The sequence below is a fragment of the Patella vulgata genome, chromosome 4, assembly GCF_932274485.2.
Source record: "Patella vulgata chromosome 4, xgPatVulg1.2, whole genome shotgun sequence".
NCBI classification, from domain to species: domain Eukaryota; kingdom Metazoa; phylum Mollusca; class Gastropoda; family Patellidae; genus Patella; species Patella vulgata.
Window position 1 is genome coordinate 72951588 of NC_065882.2, and position 22498 is coordinate 72974085.

At 35.3% G+C, this 22498-nt stretch overlaps 1 protein-coding gene across 6 annotated transcripts in view; it reads right to left on the reverse strand.

Moving 5' to 3' along the window:
- LOC126819769 (rho guanine nucleotide exchange factor 28) overlaps positions 1-22498 on the reverse strand; it is a 237406-nt gene that overhangs the window by 58697 nt on the left and 156211 nt on the right. For 5 of the 6 annotated variants that reach the window (XM_050547974.2, XM_050547973.2, XM_050547972.2 and 2 more), the window contains 2 exons: positions 11201-11321; positions 8615-8688 (listed from right to left, as the gene is read on the reverse strand). In XM_050547974.2, coding sequence (XP_050403931.2) covers positions 8615-8688; positions 11201-11321 — 195 coding nt within the window. Of the gene's footprint in view, positions 1-8614; positions 8689-11200; positions 11322-21011; positions 21094-22498 lie in introns of those variants that run through there. The other variant, XM_050547979.2, reaches the window with a different exon arrangement.

Sequence of the window (22498 nt, forward strand, 5' to 3'; positions counted from 1 at the left end):
TGTACTTTATTTTATTTTATATTATAATATAATGGTTCAGAAAGTAAAGCATTGGTTGAGAAAGTTTCACCATTGTGTAGAACAGAGGGCCTGCCAAGGAACAGCTCCTGGCCTGGTCTTTTGGGTGGGAGGATGAATGGGGTCCTGTGTGCATGTTGGCATGCATGTGTAAGAACCCTTGTGAGGTAAAATTCAATAAAATGTAAAGTAAAATTTTACTCATAGCAGACTGTATAAAAGTCATTTGGACAGGGTTAATGTTGTTGGAAATATTAGTCTTTGCGCAGGGTTAAATTAGGGAAAAAATCATCTCCTTTGCTTAATAGTTTTTTTTTAGAATTTTTTTAAAAAGAATATAAATTCTAAAATACAAGAGCTGACACCATTGTTGTAAATGAGGATATTTTACGTCTGCTTCCACCTCATGTGATATTGCAGGCCATTAAATAATAAAAGGTTTTATTGATTGATGACTGGCCATGTTCTCTCTTTAAAGCTGCTGATACAGCAAATTGTCTACTAACGCAGTCTGGACTAAGTGGGAAACATCTTTGTCAGGAAATCTGTACTTATTATGATGCACCTCAAGAATGTTACCACACACATTATATAACAAAGCATGAACAGACTAATCTGACTCAACTTTCATTGTTTATATCTCAATAGAAACTGTGTGATTACAATATAAACAAAGACAGCAATTAGAATACAATTATTCTGTGTACATTACAGACATTTTTTTCATATTCCAAATGGTTTTCTTTAAGTAATTTTAAACTGTCTAATACCAATCCTTTGAATTTGGATAAACCTTTGTTTTCTTGGTTTTAACAACATTTGGCTTATTAAGAAATTTATTGAGATTTTCTGTCAATAATTGTATTAGCTCTCAGATCATTCATGATTATATTATATACCAAGTTTTCATGTACCATTACTAATGAAATGTAGCAATGAAAGGCCAAGGATTCTTACTAACCAATCACAAAGTGTAATCCCTATATCTCGGCCAACACCGAGAGCAAACCCAAGACCTTATGATTAGTGAGCCAGTATGTTACTCGCAGAACCAGAGCATCTCCCACATCCCAATATTTTAGGTAAGGGCAGCTCCACATGATGTTAGGTAAGATATGATGTATTTAGACATGCTGATATCTAAACGGTAGAAACATTTATTTTATTTATATACATACTTTAAATATTGTGTATTATAAACCATGGGTTGTATACAGATATATATGTGTATTCAGAGTGAATTATTAGGGAATATACAATGGCTATTCAGTAGAACTGTGTATAGTCATAGGTTACATGCATATTTACTGTAAGGTAATTAGAGAATATACTATGACGATAAAGTAGAACTATGTATACTGAGTATTACAACCCAAGGGTTACATGCATATTTACTGTAAGGTATCAGAGAATATACTATAGAACTGTGTATACTGTGCATTATTAGGTTATATGCACATTTACAGTAAGGTATTAGAGAATATACTATGACTATACAGTTGGAATGTGTATATCTAAACACTGTGTATCATAAACCAAACCATAGGTTATATATGGGTATTTACTCTTGAGTTATTAGTGAATACACTATGAATATACAGTGGAACTGTGTATATTGAAACATTGTGTATTATAAACCATGGTTTATATGTATATTCAGGGTGAGCATTTAGGGAATATACTATGACTATACAGTAGAACTGTGGTTTAACTAAGATATGGTTTAATTTTATTTCATAATTTGCTTGTATTGAGTGGATGCTAAACCCCATTTCTCTCTCTCTGTTTTCTAATGTTTGTATTGACAAAGTGTCAAGTTTAGAGATTTGTTAATTTAAACTTTTGTCCACAGTCAATCTCTATTATAAAAGTATTTTGATTACTTAATCAGCAAATATGTACACAAAATATAAACATTTTCCAGTAGTACTGGATCTTTAAATTCTGAAATATAGGATAAAGACCTTTTTACACTGCATGCACACACTCAGTATATATACATCTATTTATAGATAAATTTATACAGTGGGGTGTTTGTATGCATGTGAAGGGTTATCTATTTAATTTGATAAAACTAACCAAGTGTTTATTTTACCATTACTTTATTGGGGCGTATTTCAATTCTGTATATATTTATATATTTACATTAAACATGTTCTGCTCTTGGTTAATCTCCCTTTAGATTGCAACATCATGAAAACAAAACCAAAAGGTGTCACTCTCAATTGAATTGTCCTCTCTGTTGCCTTATCAATTGCCACCTGTTGATCATTATGTCACTATGGCAACCAGGTAATTGAGTAAATATGCTGCAAATTTATGCAGGTAAACTGACCTATATGAATCCTGAATCCATACAATTGTATTATTAATGGCAATCCTATAAAATGGTACAAATAGAAATAAAATGAAATGGGGTTTAACATCCTGTTTTTTCTCCAACGACTTGGCTAACGAAGAGTCACGAATAGAATTAAATATAACAAATCCTTTCATACAAGGGGATTTAAAAGTTTTTATTTTCTTCCATTGGAGATATATTTCAGTGTTACTGATTCTTGCAATTTAAAAAAATTTTAGCAGTATAAAAATTTGTGTGCCTTTATTTGTTGACGAGTCTAAGGAAACAGTTGTAGTTCTAGTTACTCAATAGTCTGGAACAGGTCCTGGCTCCAGGTACTAAATAGTCTGGAACACATCCTGGTTCCAGGTGCTAACCAGTCTGGATCAGGTCCTGGTTCCAGGTACTAACTATTCTGCAACAGGTCCTGGCTCTATCATTGATTGACTTTAGGCCAACAAACCAGACTCCATATTGAACATCCCCATCGTTTCCAACAAGCGGTATCAAGTTTACATGAACAATTGATTATGGTCGTGAATGGTTTAATTACAGTGACAAACCAACTGACCACAAGAAAAGAAAAAGAAAAGAAAGAAGACTAGAATGCCAGCGGCAATAAGGCCCTGACCTTGTATGACGTAAAAATCTGATTAATTAGTTCCAGTAACAATATCACAAATTGGTAGCATAGCAAGTGACAATAAACATTTGCCCGACTCTTCACACTTAGGCGCATACTTTCATTTTTTTAATGCAAATTGAATTAGTTAAAATAAATAAATGAATGTTGGAAGTTTTTTTCTTGAAAATGGATCATGAGTATACACAAATAGTCACTTAATTAAATCAGTAAAAATAAAAACTTCAAAGTATATTTACTCTAAATTTAAATAAACTCATTGTATAAGTACACTGTGAATTCTGGTCAAAGGAAACAAACTTAATCTCATATCTTATGTGCAAATGAGCAAACATTATCTTCCAGTATTAGGTAAACATCAGTTCACTTCATGACTTGTTTCTTCTTAAATATAAAGAAACAACAAGACTGAGAGGGAGCATATAATTGTGACAAATATCTGAATAGTGCAAGAGAGAGAGAGAGAGAGAGAGAGAGAGAGAGAGAGAGAAAGAGGCTGGGTTTAACATTCACTGGACAGACACCATGTTATTTCAGGACTAACATATGGTTCAATTTTATTTCACAGGGTCTTTATCAGTGACAGGAAATTGGAGGACCCGGGGAAAACCCACCAGGTTAGATAGGCAACCCTACTCTATTATTATATGCACATAGAGCTAGGTATATACACTAATTTTTTAATATTTTAAGTTAATTTTTTAATGTTTTATGGAGCCACGGTAGCTAAGTGAGTAAGACGCTGGCTCGTTACTCTGGAGGTCACAGGTTCACTCCTGGTGTTGGCCGAGAAAGTTCATCTGCATGGTTCCCCCTTGTCAGTGGTGCAGGATGGAGAGAAAGAGAGAAATGGGGTTTAACGTCCACTCGACACAAACTAGGTCATTTCGGGACTAACATATGGTTTAATTTTATTTTAATAATTCGCTTGCGCGTAGGGGTCTTTAGCACTGGGAGGAAACTGGAGGACCCGGAGAAAACCCACGAGGTTGGACAGGCGACCCTACTCCTTGTCACGTTGCAGGATGGAGAGTTGTCTAGTTGTTTGGATGGGATGAAAAAACGAGGACCCTCATACACATCGGAGTGCACGTAAAAGATCCTTGGCAGTTGAAATTCAATATAAGAGTAGGCCAAAGGGCCGCTGTCTGGGCAAAATTTCCCTCATTGCACACTGTATGGCATATACCCCGTCTTCATTAGCACAGTAGGAGAACAGTAAAGAGAGAGAGGGTTTATCGTCCACTCAACACAAACTAGGTCATTTCAGGACTAACACATGGTCCAATTTTATTTCAATAATTCACTTGTGCATAGCATTGAGAGGAAACTTGAGGATCCGGAGAAAACCCACGATGTTGGACAGGCAACCCTACCACGCCAGTTGACTCAATAACAGACCTTATACAGCGTGCACGTGCTAACCATTCGGCCATCCAACCCCCCATTCCCCCCGCCCCCAGAAGAGTATGACATTAAACCTCATTTCATTTCATTTGTAATGTTTTATGTGCTAATGGTGTAGAAAAGTAATGTGTTAAACCTCATTTCATTTTATGATCAAACATATTGAATTTATTAAAGCATGACTTCCACAAGTATTAGTTACAGGTAGATACAGATGACCTATTTAACAGTATGGACTGTATATCAACACACTTAAAAACACCTATACTCAATGACCTGATAATTACTCAGGTGTTATATATATTATATACATTATCTACTATAACTGTAATAAATACATACTGTCCACTTATAATATAAATATATCAACACCATAATAATTACATACATATACCCGGGGACGATACTTGAAAATTCTGTCCATTATTTAGTCTGTTCTTGATACACATTCAGGACAATATTTGAAACTTATTGAAATTATTTATTTCACCAGTCAAATATAAAGTCACCAAACAAATAGAATGAAAAGGTTCATTTTGAAACTAACAGATGGTAATTTTCAGTATATCTATTTTTATGTGTGCAATGCAAATGAGGCAAATGAAGATACAAAATGAAATGAAATGGGGTTTAACATCCTACTTATCTGCACCAACTGGGCTAATGAAGACAGAGGCATAATCAACACAGTGTGCTATGAGGGGAATTATGCATTTCTACATACTCTTTTACATGCAAACACCACAGGACCTTAGATTATCATCCCGTCCGAACGACTAGACACTGTTACTTGCCAGTTCCCCCTTCCTGCACCACGGACAAAAGATAACCCGAGGAAATTTCTCGGCCAACACCATGACTGAACCTGTACCAGGTCCAATAAGACAATATGTCTTACACACTGAGTGACCTTGCTTCCCTATAATCTCACAACGCAGTAATATTCCTTTCAAACTTGTCAAACATGTGTCGGTCAACTATTCTATCCAAGTATGTACATTTTAAATTCTTTAACATGTTTAAAATTCTTTCAATAACTGAATGTCTGGCGAAATAATTCAAAACGGTCCTAGTTTCACTGTATAATCACTTGTGACATGGATCATTATTTTTAAATTTTAATACAATGATTGTGATTAATCTAACTCATAAATACATCATAATATTAGCTGATATAATATAACTATCTCTTACAAGCAGTAACCTTTCAATAACTGAATATCTGGTAAAACAATCCTAGTTTTATTACATACCAGATCACTTGTGACATGGGGTGATTTTAAAATTCTAATACAATGGTTGTGATTAATCAAAACTTTTAAATACATCATAATATTATCTGACATTCAAAAAATATCTCTTACAATCAGTAATGCATCTATAGGTTTATGCAAGCTAAAGTAGTTTGTCACCATTAATCAGCCTTTTAGGAATTTTGAGAGAGAGAGAGAGAGTTTAGCAGGTCATTTTGGGACATATGGTATATTTACATATGATAAACATTTATGTACAATGAATGTAGGAAGATGATATTGATCTTATACTACCATCATAAGGTGCATCATCCCATCCTAATTCTAAATATTTCTACATTGTAATCTTCAGGATATATTATCCCATCCTATTTCTAAATATTTTTATTACAACAGAATTATTGTAAACATTTGTAGCAAAATTAATACCCATGTCCATGACTTAGCTTGAAATATCAAAGTGACCCAGGAAAGCAGTCAGTGAGGTGCACTGTAACAAAATGAATTAAAGAGAAATGTTATGTCCTAGATACTACATGGTAAGAGGAGAGAGAGAAAAATGGGGTTTAAAATCCACTGACACAAACTAGGTCATTTCGGGATTAACATATGGACATGGTTCAATTCTATTTCACTAATTTGCTTGAGTGTGGGGTTCTTTAGCAGTGGGAGGAAACCAGAGGACTCGGAGAAAACCCACGAGGTTGGACAAGCTACCCTACTCCTTGTCACGTACAACAACCAGGGAATCGAAACCACGCCAGTTGACCTTATGATAAACCGTGCACACGCAACATTCGGCCATCCCCTCCCCACTAGAGAGTACTCAACACAAATTAAGTCCAGACCTAACATATGATAGACTTGTATTTCAACAACTCTCTTGTGCATAGTGGTCTTTGGAAGTGGTAGGAACCGAGAGGACCCAGAAAAAACCTGCAAGGTTGGGCAGGTGACCATAATCACTCACAAGCTAAAGGTCAAAACCACGCCACTTGATTCAAGGACAGACCATATGATCTAAAGCGCACAACTCAACCACTCCCACCAAAACTATGATAACAATAGGGACAATAATGATGAAAGTTGAGGTCATAAAGATCACAGAAAATGAAATGAAATGGGGTTTAACTCCTACTTTTCTACACTGACTGTACTGATGAAGACGAGCATACACCATGCTGTATGTCATGAAGGAAATTTTGACTGGACAGTGGCACTACGACCTACTCTTATATTTTAAGTTTCAATTGTCAAGAGGTCTTTTACATGCACACCAATGTGTACACGGGACCTCAGTTTTTTCATTTCCTTCGTCCTGAACAATTACTTCATTAAGTGCAGGATATTAAAAGGCGTAGAGGTCAAATAGACATTTCATACTTCATGGGGTCTACCTGTTCCACCTCATTATAGACACAGAGAGAAATGGAATTTAACATTCACTCAACACAAACAAGGTCATTTTGGGACTAACATATGTTGCATGGGGTTGGACAAGTGACCCTACTCCTTGTCATGTACAAAAAGGGAATCAAAACCACACAACATAACTCAATGACAGACCTTGTGATCCAACTCGCACGCGTTAACCATTCGGCCATCCCGCACCTCATTACAGAAATCATTCGGAACTAAATTGCCATGATGTTAGACACTTTTAAATGAATTACAGTCTTCATGAGAATAATTTATTATTTCAAGTGAAACCCAACATAAACAATATCTGGCGCCGATACCACTTGTTTAAATGAAGTTAAAATGGAAGATATACCTGAGTGCGATTACCTTACAGGTTAAGTATATTTTGTCAGAACAGGTGATCAGGTACAGGTATATTATAACCTGGTAACATGTAATTCAAATATCAAAATAAAAACAACACTTTTAACACTCTTCACAGATGGGTTACCTGAACTACTTGACATTATACTCAAATTACATATTTTCATAAACATAATTTGAACTCAAAACTTGTACTTAAACACACAAAGTACAAATATACTAGGGTGAGTGCGGTGATTTAATTAAAGGTCACAATACGACTTTTGATATACATGTGCTCAATTAATCCTAGTACTTAACCTTATCAAAGAATTAATAAGTCATTTCCAAAAGATAGGTTGCAAGGCAAGGCAACTTACACCCACAGATGCAAAGTCGCCTGAGCCGTCTACAAAGGGAATGGGATCCTTTACAGGGAACTAAAAACAGTCATTATCAGAAATAATTAAAATCTAATTGGTTTCTAGTTATTCCTAGTGCAAACGTTTATTATGGTCCTACTAATCACAGACTAAGAACTGACAAGAAAACTAGGTCATTTTGGGACTAACATATTGTTCAGTTTTATTTCAATAATTCTCTTGCGCAAAGGTGTCTTTAACAGAGGGAGGAAACCCATGAGGTTGGACAGATGACCCTAATCCTTGTAACATACAAGCAGTGAATCGAAATAATTCCAATTTGATTCAATAACAGACATAATGATCTAAAGCGCATGCATTAACCCCTCCCCTTTCCCCTTGAGATTAACAAGCAGTTCTCTTTATTTACATTGGTTATGTGCACAATGTCAGTGGTAGTGGTAGGAATTTTGTTCTGACAGCTGTGTTTCGACTTCACTTCATCAAACTCCTACTCATATTCATTATTTGCATGACAATATGTAGACGGGTGGAACTAGTTATCTCTAATAAAGCTGTTCTATTTCAATTCAATTCAAACAGAATAAAAGATTACATTATATTTGTTATGTATTTCAAAATAAATCAACTTTATTGACAGATGCAAATAATTCATGATCTAGACTGGAGATCTATCTATAAGACTTGTACATGACTGGATATTTATCTATAAGACTAGTACATGACTGGAGATCTATCTATAAGACTTGTACATGACTGGAGATCTATCTATAAGACTTGTAATGAAGTAATGATAAAGGCTTACCTTGACCATTCTATATTTATCACAGGGCAGCATCTGATCTTTACAATTATTCTCATGTACGTTAATCAAACAATCTAAAAATAAACAACAAAAATATTAAATAACAAGGCCTGTGATGCAGCTATGACGGGTTTCCCCACTGCTCTCTTTAACTGTTAAACAATGTACCTTCTGATACCCATGGAACTTGTCAAAAGAAATCTAGAAATATCAGTTAAATTGGTACCATTAAGTCAGAAAAGAAGTTCTGGGTTTAAGTCAGAAAAGAAGTTCTGGGTTTAAGTCAGAAAAAGAGTTCTGGGTTTAAAACTTAACTTCCGGTGCCTAACAGTAAGTGCAGGAAGACTGCCCTACACACAAACAAAATCCAGAAGACAAACCTGCAGACAAGACACAAACTACACAAATATGACAAACAATAAACAACAGACGCATATATCAGATCAAGTGAATGGATCCGGCTGCCAACCCTAAGTGTCCAGTATCCTGGGCCCATAATGATACAGGCTTTACTCAAAAGGAAAACAGACAATAAATAGTCAGCTAGAGAAAGTTTTTTCAAAATAACCACATTCGTTACATTTCAATGGGAATTAATTTCATTTTTGAAAACAGTCAATAAAACCTTCTTGAAGATTACTGGAAGATGTACTGAAAAATTATTTATCTTAAAATACAAGGAGTAGGATCCTACAGATTCCTTCAGTTTCCTATGCACAAGCAAATTACTAAAATAAAATTGAACCAATCTCTCTCAAAATACTTTTCTCTCAGTAGTGTTATAAATACAACAACAGATGAACTGTACTGGTATTAGCATCCAGTTGAACATGCCAATTCTGCTTACCTCAAAATAGCTATAGAATCTGTTAATTAGACAGAAATAACAACCAACCTTACGACCACAAAAAATTTAATCAAATCGGTTTTTCAAAAAGTCACTGGTGCTAAGAAAACAAGTTGTGTGTTAAATCAGGTGATGATACACCCCGGAGCTGTAGGGTATACGTAGTACGGCTATAGTTAGTCACTTGTTATTTATAGTGATATATTCCCAACTAGATGCATGTTATTTTGGCAATGGCTTCCAGATGTGGCGGATAAAGTCAGTGATAAACTCGAAACATGATATATGACACACAATAAATAAATCAGAAATAATTAGAAAAGTATATGATAGGTAGGATAAAATAATTTCATTGGGTCAACCCTAAAAATAAGCACCCTTGGAATTTCCCAATTAGTTTATCAATACATATTCTGACCTGTATTCATAAATATTCTATTTATAGTAACTATTTCTTTCAGCCCTAATCTCTGTTACTCAGTTTGTCGGCCCCTCCCTCCAATCATTGGGTCAACCCCAAAATAAACACACCTGGAATTTCCCAATTATTTTATCAAATATATATATATATATATATACTAGTATACATATTGTCACCTGTATTTATAAATATTCTATATTTAGTAATAATAATAAGACCATTTATTCCTGATTTTGTTAAGCCCAACCAAAGTTTTAAGATGGAATTATGAGTTTATTTTTTATTCTTAGTTGTTATTATGTTAAATACTTTGATATGTTAATAAACTCATATTCCTAGTAATAAATAAATGACAATGACAATAACTTTTTCAACTCAGGTGAATCTTTTTTACAAATAAAAATTGCTAATAAAAATGAAAAGATATCTAAAAAAAAATATATGATTATATAATGTGGGGAAAAATGTAACCCAGAGTGAGAACTACTTCAATATACCTTATTAAATCTTTCAATATTCTTCTCAACACACAATCTTTCCATTAACTTTAAATTATTATAATAAGTTTGGGGTCCTTTCCCATTGGAATCGAAATAACTTCTACACATATACTAACTTGACAATAAAATTTATGACAATGACTCATTTAATGTCCTATTCATGTTATAAAAATAACAGTCTATATTAGTACTATTAATGGATCCTATGTAATTTAAGAAAAATTATATTTTTAATATACCCTACATAGATATATATCAACACATACGTAATACAAATATCTACAACCTTACGTCACCTCGGAATAACTTTAGACATAATGGTATAAAATTAATAGCCTTCAATGAATCTTGGCTACTTGAGCTATTATCCTTTTTTTTCTTAATTCATACAAATCTTTCAAATAAAATTTCAATCTTTGACACTGTTGTAATTAAAACAAAATTGGGACCGAGGAGGCTAATGAAGAAGGGTATACGCCATGCAGTGTGCTATGAGGAAAATTTTGTGTCTAGACATCTGTGTTTCTGCCCACGCTTCATCGAATTCAAACTGCCATATTTCTCTTACATGCACGCCAACGTGTACATGGACGTTGGTTTTTCATCCTATCCGAAAGACCAGGCATTATATCTTGCCAGGCCTGCCTTCCAAAACCACTGACAAAGAAAACCCACACTGGAAAATCCTAAGGTACTTTCTCCACCGACACAGGGATCAAACACAGGACCCCCTGGTTAGTGAGCCAGCGCCTTACTCACATAGCCACTGTGGCTCCCAACTTTTGTTTGATGTGTGATAAAAAAATTTGTGGACTTACTTTCACATCTTATAGCTGGTTTGTTAGCCATGGTTTTATGGCAAACGTCACATGCTGTATTATTACCGAAACACACAGAAACAAACTGGTGAGTTGTCTTTATCTTATTCTCCTTTTCCTTCTAAAATATACAAATAAATTACATTTTATAATAAACATTTCTTTATCAAGGCTTTCAGAAACATACAAATATATTACATTTATAATAATTTTAATAATTTTTCTTTTTAGAGGGGGTAATGGGTGGTGGCATACACAGTGATCTCCCCGCATGGGGCTAACTCTAGCTACACCACTGCCATTAATCCTTCTGTTCTCTGTCTGTTTTTTTGAATAGAATATGTGACAGTGCATCTTTATGTAGAATAAGACGCAGGCTACCTAAGCAGGAGACCCTGGGTATGGTACGCAAAAACAAGGTTCTATTTATATCATTGGTCGCATGTTACAGGAGACCCTGGGTTTGGTACGCAAAACCAAGGTTCTATTTATATCATTGGTCGCACATTACAGGAAACCCTGGGTTTAGTACACAACACCATAGTTCTATTTATACTATACATTAAACATTCCCTGAAAGATGGAAATCGAAAAACTTCTATCATACTGCACTGTCTTCATTAGTCCTTTTGTTGCAGACAAGAAAGACGCTAAACCCCATTTAAATTGCATTTTTGATGAATTCATTAGACTAGAAGTGTATGAAGTGTATGAATACCTTCACTGATATCCATTTCATCATGATGATACAGAAAATAGTTCTATGTACAGAAACCACACAAATTATTCTACTTTAAAAGCCTGGAAATAAGGCATCTGTCACAGACATTGTCAGACACAATCCCCAATTTATCCAGCACCAATTTGTTTTTTTTTCTTTAGCGATATTATTAATTTAAAATGTCAGGTACGTCGGATCACAGTTTGGGTAACATACATGTACATGTATAGGCTTAACTGATTCATAATATCATATCAGAATGTATTGGACGTTAAATTTGTAATAAACAACATCAACAACAACCCAGTTCTGTTGTGCCAGACTATTAGCGTTATTTCCAGGGCTGAATGTCAAACAACACACAAACACTACAAACCATAACTTGTTGTTTACATCGAAAAGCTTTAGTATTGCCGCCAAAAAATCCAAAATCAACAACTTTAAACCTGAGTAATCCTAGAATCGGTCCTAACCAACACATTTCATTATTCTCACTCTATAGATTTCAACCTGGTGTTGTCGAGTTGAATATTATAATTTTATTTACTTATAATAAATTTACATTTTCTTTTCTTATATCTACAATGAAAATTTGAAAGCCATTCTTCATTGGCTACCTGTTTCTATTGAGAACTTTTGACTTATGGAGGCAAAAACTGTCAGGAACAGATCACAGGTGTTCAATCATATGAAAAGAAATTGGGTTTAACATCCTACATGCTAATCAGAACTTGCAGTGTCAGTGATATACCTTGATGGAAACTGACATTAAATAAAGCAATTTCCCACACATGCAGTGTCAGGAACAACTAGAATATTCCAATAACTATGCAAGGAAATAAAATGAAACTGGGTTTAACATCCTACTGTTCTGCACCAACTGGGCTAATGAAGACGGAAACTAGGTAAGGATCACCTGATAAAATGTGATTATTTTGCGAAACAACAATGTCAATAACTAAAACCAGATTTTCTATTGATTTGATTACTGGTTAAGTCCACATATGTGTATATCATTATATACCAATACATATAAATATGTGTTTATATCAATACTATATACCATTATATAAAGTTAAAATCAATCAATCAATATTACACAGATTAATTCCAGTTATTATAGAGAGAGAGAGAAATGGGGTTTAATGTCCACTCGACACAAACCAGTAGACGTGGTACAAGGGTTAATCAGCGAACTGGATGTATGAGATGTGTTGTTGACGTTTGGGAAAGTAGGACGAGGGGAAATGTGTAGGGAGTGAAGTGCTGTAAAGGGATAGTTAGATGTATTATGAATGGTTAGAGTGGCTGTGGTGTTGCGGTGAAATACTATGCCGCCACCGTAACACCACACCTTTATGATTTGTTAGACAGGAGTGATGTAATGGGTGTCAACAACTGGGTATGCTGGTACCGTCGCAACGTAGCCGTGAAATATATATTGTGGGGGGGAAGGGCGGAAACGGGAAAATATACAATGTTGACAGTATGTGCCAGGCATGAGGCTGCGCAGACCGAGCGGCAGCTCGATAGGGAGTGTGTGGGAGGGTCACCCTCATAAAAATTTTTTTTTTAAATTTCAGTTTTCGGTAAGCAGTGAAAACACTATTTTGGCATTGTTTGCGGGGTTAAACCTAAAAATCACATTAATACACCTATTGCACGATATTGTGAAACTAGCTGACGAAGACAGCTCGGGCGGCGATTGTTCGACTCGGGGCTGCTCTGTCAGTATCTAACAAACGCATTTAGTTCGCGTACAACTTTTAAAAACCGAATGTCAGTATGGTATTTCTCACATAATTGGTTATCGCAAAAACAGAGTAAACTGAAAGCGAGTAATCTCGACTCAAACCTATAGTCTATAGCCTACTTACAGTACTACACTCGTCACTAGGCTTCCTATATTATTGTTTGTGGACGGTTTACTACTCAGTGATAAGCCTGCGCCGCAAAAAGAGGTCTCGCCTTTTATTATTAGTATAATGACTTCCTCATGTGCGGCAGGTTAGTTTGCTTCTAAAAACACTGTTTTCCGTTCCAAAAAATACAAAAGTAATTTTCTACCAGATGACCATGGTTCTTTTCACCGAGACTAGATAATTTCTCTCGGTGTAAGGAAATAGCTATGGATAAGTTCATACAAGGTCAATAAATCCGCGGTCACTTCGGGTCACACTGTTGAGAAAATAAACCGATGGGTTTGTTTAGTAGCAAATCGAGCGTGAATCAACTGAGTTTGTACTGAAAAATTTTTGAGTGATATGTATGAACTGTCTTCACACATTCGGTTTATAATTAGCGATACACAGGTACAGTGGCAAATGTTGTACTTCACAGACTGTTTACCTCCGAACTACCTCCGCACGAAATCCCCGATTTGGGTACTTGTTAAAAGAAAAAGAAATAGTACCGTGCGCATGCCAGTAAAAAAAAACTAAGAGTTCGCGCATAAAAATGCCCGAACGTACCAGGCGCCAGGCCATCTAGGTGATTTCAGGACTAACATATGGTTCAATTTTATTTCAATAATTCGCTTGCGCATAGGGTCTTTAGCAGTGGGAGAAAACCAGAGGAACCGGAGAAAACCCATAAGGTTGGACAGGCGACCCTACACCTTGTCACGTACAACCGGGAATCGAAACCCCACCAGTTTACTCAATGACAGACCATATGATACAGCACACACGTGCCAACCATTCGGCCATCCAACCAGCCTTCAGTTATTGTATATATGATTCAAATCTCATATTGTTCCATATTTCAGTAACACACAAAGTTCAAGTTGCTGATCCTAATCATGCTTTTTGAACCAGGAACTTGGTTCATAGCCCTACTCATCTTGTTTTTTTGTCTTGGGGACGATGCTCTTCTGACAAAATCCTAAGTCTCAAGCATAATCGACATAAAACAGGGCATGATTGTTCCTTGGACAATTTCGCATCAATTATCGAACTTTTTTATATGGCGCCACAATTCCCATATGTTACACTGATACTAGTTTTTGGACAATATTTCTGGAAACAAAACCTGGACGAAATCTTGGACGGGATCCATTTCAGTATCCTACCCTTTGTTTGGTTCAGGATAATAATTATTCAATTTAACCAATTTACAGTCGCCAATAGGACAATTTCATATCTAAAATAATGCAAATTGAAATCTATCATTTCATTGCTGTTTTTTGTTAATATCTCTCAAAATACAAAAAATATACCAAGCCATATATATTTAAAGTTTACTTAAAACTTAAAGATAAAAACAATAACAATAATATAACGTCAGATTAAGAACTCAATCTAAAATCATTTATCCAAAAATAAAATTTACTTACTAAATGCATTGGCAACGAAAATAATCCCCGCATTTTTAACGAATTATCAATTTTAATATTTGATATGATCGTAATACTACATTTCAACCAATAATAGTCAAATTCATTTATAACCTAAGTCATCAATACGTTATAACATTCCCGTACTTTGTACCTAGCCAAGGGCAAAACAAAGATGAATGTGTTCTGTTCAGTGATTCATTGATTCGGCAGAATTGTGGAATATGAGTGGTTTAAATTTAAAATCACAACTTCCCATATAAAGACAGTAGTCTTTTATTGATTGGTCAATTAAAATATGTTTAAAATTTAATAAGGAAGTGACTGGTATTTTTCCTTGTAAAAACGTACCACGCCTAAAACAAGTCAATAGATTTCCCCATACTGATCACTGAATACAATATAGACAGGGTTGAACATCAACACAAACTAGGTTATTTTGAGACTAACACATGATCTGTCATTCAATCATTTACAGACAGAGAGAGATAGAAATGGGGTTTAACGCCGACGCAACACAAAACAGGTCATTTCGGGACTAAAATATGGTTTAAGTTGCTTGTGCATAGGGGTGTCTAGCAGTGGGAGGAAACCAGAGGACCCAAAGAAAACCCACGAGGTCGGACAATTGTGTCCTACAATCAGGTAATTGAAACCATGCCAGATGACAGAAATTATGATACGATGCACAAGCTCTAACCATTCGACCATCCCCTCCCCCAGATTATAGGTTGGACCGTCAAATTGTCTAACGTGTGTGCTTTAGACCATAAGGTCTGTTTTCGACACAAGTGGCATGGTTTTGACTCTCCGCTTGTACATGACAAGGAATAGGATCGCCTGTCCAACCTCTTGGGTTTCTCTAGGTTTTCCGATAATTCTATATTAATTAATATGTTAACATATAAACTTCCTATCAAATTTCTGAATATCCTTATAAATGTACCAGATATTATTGTATATAAATGGTTTTCATTTCAAAAAATTATTTCAGACAATTTTGAATACCGATAAATAAAATACAACCAGTCAAATAATAACATAGTTTAATACCCACAACCACTATAGCAAAGACAATCATTTTAGACCCAAGTTACACTAATGTATTCTCGGTTCAACACCTTGGGTAAGAAGCCATTAACTGCTAATAAATAGTTTTCACATGTCATTAAGTTTTACAGTTTCTAAAACAATAAAGCCTCCATAACACATACAACCATCATGGTTGCCAGACAACACTGGACAATTTGTTTTATCTGGATAGAATAGCACACCATTTGGTCTTACCGTTTATCTTTAAGCAGGGGTTTAACATCCTACTTTTCTGGTCCAAACCAGTCTAATGAAGACAGACAGTTGGAATTTGATATATAATTAGGTCATAGTGCCACTGTCCGGACAAAAGAGAGGGAGAGAGAAATGGGGTTTAACGTCCACTTGACACAAACTAGGTCATTTCTGGACTAACATATGGTTTAATTTTATTTCAATAATTCGCTTGCGCATAGGGGTCTTTAGCAGTGGGAGGAAACCGCCGGAGGACCCGGAGAAAACCCATGAGGTTGGACAGGCGACCCTACTCCTTGTCACATACAACCGGGGATTCGAAACCACGCCAGTCGACTCAATGACAGACTTTATGATACAGCGCACGCACGGTAACCATTCAACCATCCACCCCCCACCCCCCAGCTGTCCGGACAAAATTTCCCTTATAGCACACCGTATGGCAATGCTCGTCTTCATTAGTCCAGTCGAAACAGAACAGTAGGACGTTAAACTGCATTTCATTATATGTCATTTTAAGTAAACAGAAATTTAAAACAAGAAATAAATCTAGCCAGTGATCTGGGAACACAATGCAAACCTCTAGGAGAAATAATCATTGTTTATAATCGTCAAACATCAAGTGAAATCCTGAAATAGTTTGATGTATCGTATCCAAGTTTGATCACAGCATATTTGGATATTAATTCACTCATCAAACTGCATAAAAGATTTCTTTAAAGAGAGAGAGAGAGAGAGAGAGAGAGAGAGAGAGAGAGAGAGAGAGAGAGAGAGAGAGAGAGAAAAAAAAGAGAGAAAAGAGAGAGAGAGAGAGAGTTTAACGTCCACTCAACACAAACACTAAGTCGTTTTGGGACTAACATGTGGTTCAATTTTATTTTCAATAATTTGCTTGATTGTATGGGTCTTTAGCAGTGGGAGGAAACACAAGGTTACAAATTTTAAAGAGGGGCTTAGGTCGGCTTTGCAACTGGGAAAGTTAAACATGGGTAACTGGCTTCAACCGACTGGAACTATAGGTGCTCGGGTTGACCTTTTTCAGTTGCATTCAGTTGAAGCCAGTTGCTCCTAGTTTGTGAAACGCCAGTTGCCCTGAGCTGTAAAGTCAATATTAAGCCCTGATTAAAGTCTATAATCATCCTTTGAGGGATTTTAATCCCTACTATAATATTGTGAGAGCTGAAGGAATATCAGTCTAAAAATGGCTCAATTCTCTTCAATATGTACGACGATAAAATAAAAATGTGTCAACATGCGACATCCTCTGCAGAAGAGAGTCACGGTGACTAAGTGGGTAAGACATTGGCTCGCTAGCCTGGAAGTCAGGTGTTTGATACCTGCATTGGCCGAGAGAGTCCATCCAGATTTTCCGTCGTGATTCCCCCTTGCAAGACAGAGGGACTGACAAGGACAGCTGTCTAGTCGTTTGGATGGGACGAAAAACCAAGGTCCTGTGTACACATTGGTGTGCATGTAAAAGATCCCTTGAAAGTGAGAATTCGATATAAGAGTAGGCCGTAGTGCCGCTGTCCGGGCAAAAATTTCCCTCACAGCACATTGTATTTGTATGGCGTATGCCCGTCTTCATTAGCCCAGTTCGGAGCAGAACAGTAGGACGTTAAACTCCATTTCATGATTTGACCAAAACAAGCCAGCGTCACCTATTTAGACAAAATCGTTTGATTGGTCTCTTTTAAATCTGAGTGAATCTAAGCTGGAAGATTATCTACCCTTAATATTTTGGTTTTGTTTACTTAATTAAATGTCAACTCTTCAATTTGAGTGTGGATTATGTCATGAAAATAAAAAATTATCCGTAAAATACAAATGACGATGCACAGATTAAATAATGAAATAATACAATAATAAAATAGAGAAGTGAAAAAACACAAGAAGTTAAATAATAAACACTCTCCATAATCACAACTTTTTCTCTCAATTCAAAATTTAAATCAATAATTCAGAAGTATTATATTGATTTTCTATTTAGTAGACATTCTTGTAAAATTTCCCTCCAAAACCAACCAAACACAAGAAGTTAAATAACAAACACTCTCCATAAACACAACTTTTCTTTGAATTCAAAATTAAATCAATAATTCAGAATTATTATATTGAGTTTCTATTTAGTAGACGTTCTTGTAAAATTTCCCTCCAAAAACAACCAATCACCTGATTGCTTAGAAATTGTAACCACAAGGCATTCACTATTATTATAATGTTGAAACCGGTTCTATAGTATTATATTGGAAGTCTGTTATAATCGCTCTATTGGGTTCAACAAGTGTGTTTTATTCAATAACGGGAAGAATAATAATATTAGCTACTATTATGTGATTTGAAATCCTACAAAATAATAGCTACTATTATGTAATTTGAAATCCTACAAAATTTATACTTGACTGCATGTTAACAGTTGCCTGCTGACGAGGAAGGATAAAATTTCAAAAAGCAATTTAATGGTGGGCAAGGGAACAAATTACTGAGCTGTATATACCGTATAGCAGGACTCATTAATCAGTTATCGAGTGCAGTAATCAAAGGGAAAATACCAGCATTTTTTACTACAGACAATGCATGTTTTTCATCTATATCGACAGATATTTTTCCTCTCCAATGACAAAAACCTCTAGGTATTTACACATCAATCAATATATATATTGCCATTAATTGTCTTGGCAGACAAACAATTTTTTAGTGAGTGAGATAAATAGAGTTTAATGACCCCTTGACAGAAACTATGTCACTTTGAGACTAACATAAGTTACAATTTATTTCAATGTGCATAGGGTCTTTAGCAATAATAGGATAAACAGGAAAAAATAAAATAGAGGTTGGGCATGTGACCCTACTCCTTAAAACGTTGGATAGAAACTACTCCACTTGAACTAATGACCTACAGGACACACCAAAAATCTGCCTATTCCATAATCTTTAGTAGCAGGGGGAGAGAGAAATGGGGTTTAACGTCCACTCGATACAAACTAGATCATTTTGGGACTAACACATGGTTCAATTTTACATCAGTAATTCGCTTGTGCATTGGGTCTTTACCAGTGGGAGGAAACCGGAGAAAACCCATGAGGTTGGACAGGTGAACCTACTCCTTGTCATGTACAACCAGGGAATTGAAACAAGGCCAGTTGACTCAATGACAGACCTTATGATACAGTGCACAGGTGCTAACCATTCGGCCATCCAAACCCCCAGTAGCAGGGCAGAGGGCAGAGGGCAGAAACTTATGAAGGTGTGCAGAGTGAAACATCAAATTAGATTATGTGTAAAATTTTCTATAGGCATGCTTTTCTGTCAACTCGGACCACCCTTGGATTTGAACTTGGACATGTGCATATATTGGAGCAGAGAGTAAATTAAAGATGCATTATGTTAAAAGTTAAATCTGTCCATTGTCCATCTTTCTTTTGGCCTCAAATGTTACATAAATTATAAATTAGACATTTATTCACATGACCAGCCCGTAATCAACTCTAAACCATCAGATGGTCGCAATTTTCTAATGATTGAAACCTGATAGCCATTTAATAATCTAATTTACAAATGGATATTTGAAATTTTTTTTTATTATCGTAAAAATCAAGACTATAATGTACTTGAAAACCTGATATCTTCGCTCAGAAACAAGCTAATTAAAGATGCATTATGTAAGAGCTAAATCTTCCCATTGCAGGACTTTTTTGGCTTCAAATGCTATAAAAAAAACTTCAAACACTGATAACTGAGCTCAGAGTAAAATAATTTGCATTAAATTTTCAATATATTCATTTTTCATTATCGATTTTTTAACTAGTATAGCAATAACGACCCGCTCTTTGTCTAAATCTTACATAATGCATCTTTAAGTCCAAATATATGATATATGTATGTGCAGATATCTTTCACCTGTACCTGGTATTTTGTATTATACATTGATCACATAGCTTAGCTGATGTATGTGAATATCTACACACAATATCCATTTTCATGGCTGCTCGGTAATTATAGTTATCAAATAATAAATTACTTCAGTATATTCACTGTATGCACGTAACCGTGTAAGTTATTTTATTATACAATATATTATCCTATTCTTGTCATAAACATAACTCGAGCCTTTTCATCATACAAATGTACTTGCCTGCCATTTTGAAATCATCTTTAATGTCAAAGTATCAATCTGACTTGTCTACGAAAAAGCCTCCATTTTCTAGATATATTTATTGATATTTTAGCCCACCAAGAAATAATTTCGACAAGAATATAGATTTGTTGGGATTTTTTTTACAAAATAATACCCTCAAACGTAATATCTTAAAATTAATACATCTTCAAATAGCATCTTATGACTTATACACACAGAGCAGATAAACAGGTTTACAAATGATATCCATTCATTATAAAAATACACGACTACTGTCATGTCTAGGAAATACATCAACACTTAAAAGAGAAGATTTTTATGTAGCAACTACCTGCATTTAGATCAGAATTCAGCCATGTTATTGCTAATAAATAAATCCTTTAGAGAGAGAAAGTGTCCACAGATAAAGATCCTATCACAAGCTAGACTATCATTAACTGTGGATATGTAGGTTTACAAGTGAACAGCCTATAGAGATATTGATTGACAGCTCGCCCATATAATTAAACTAACTGATTAGTATAAGCTGACATATAGACAGTACATAACAGCTGGCTCTTCTCTTCACTCCCCCCAACAAATACCAATTAATTACAACTAAAACAAGTCCCTGGAGAGAAGAGGGGTAGTAGGAGGTCCAGATAAAATTAAACTGTTCAATTTCAAATTTCTGACACAACACACTGAGTTATAAATAGATTCTAATCAAATATCCAAACATCTACTGGATAATACTTCTAATTTTCAGAGGCATGGAGTGGCGTGGGGTTTTTCAGAGGGAGAGAGAGAGAAAAATGGGGTTTTAACGTCCACTCGACACAAACTAGGTCATTTCGGGACTAACATATGGTTTAATTTTATTTCCATAATTCGCTTGCGCGTAGAGATCTTTAGCAGTGGGAGGAAACAGGAGGACCCAAAGAAAACCCACAAGGTTGGATAGGCGACCCTACTCCTTGTCATGTACAACCGGAGATTCGAAACCACGCTAGTTGACTCAATGACAGGCCTTATGATACAGCATGCACGTGCTAACCATTCGGCCATCCAACCCCCCTTTTTCAGAGGGAGAGAGCGGTTAAATGTTAATATTTCATAACTAACATATGAAATATTTTTTTTTTTTCAATAATCAACTTGGGTGCAGGTGTTTTAAGAAGGCAAATGAAATGAAATGGGGTTTAACGTAGAAGGCAAATGAAACCATGGAATCCCCAAAAGTTACTTCTGATCTCACAAGCATTGGATTGAATCCATGACTTGCATAATACATAACAGATAAATTAAACATCATGGCCACCCAAACCCTTAAACTGGGAAAAATATAATATCTTTCATAACGTACTGAACCTTTTAAAGGTTGCTATATATGACTTTTATTTACCTCAAGGCATATATCTTTATTAGTTGAAATGGATGACCTTGTTGCAATAGATGATCTTATTACACTCAAAGGAATTTAGCTTTAATGACTACAATTGATGGCCTTACTACATCCAATGAATATATCTTTAAAAGGTTGCAATAATGAATTAGAAACAAAGATAACAATTTTATAGGTGGCTTACATCCAGACTTTTCGCTGTTATACAGTCCACATGATTCACAACACTGAGAATGTACAATTGTTGGTCATATTCAATTCCTATTTGATAAGATATTCGAAATAATGATCTGGTTATCTTACATATATATATATATATCTAACCCTGACTGGTTGAAAAAAATTCAAATTTCCACCAATCATGCAGATCTAATGCTAGTCCAGTTTAACCAAGCACAACAAATGATAAGAGGTGTAATATCCTAATTTGCTGC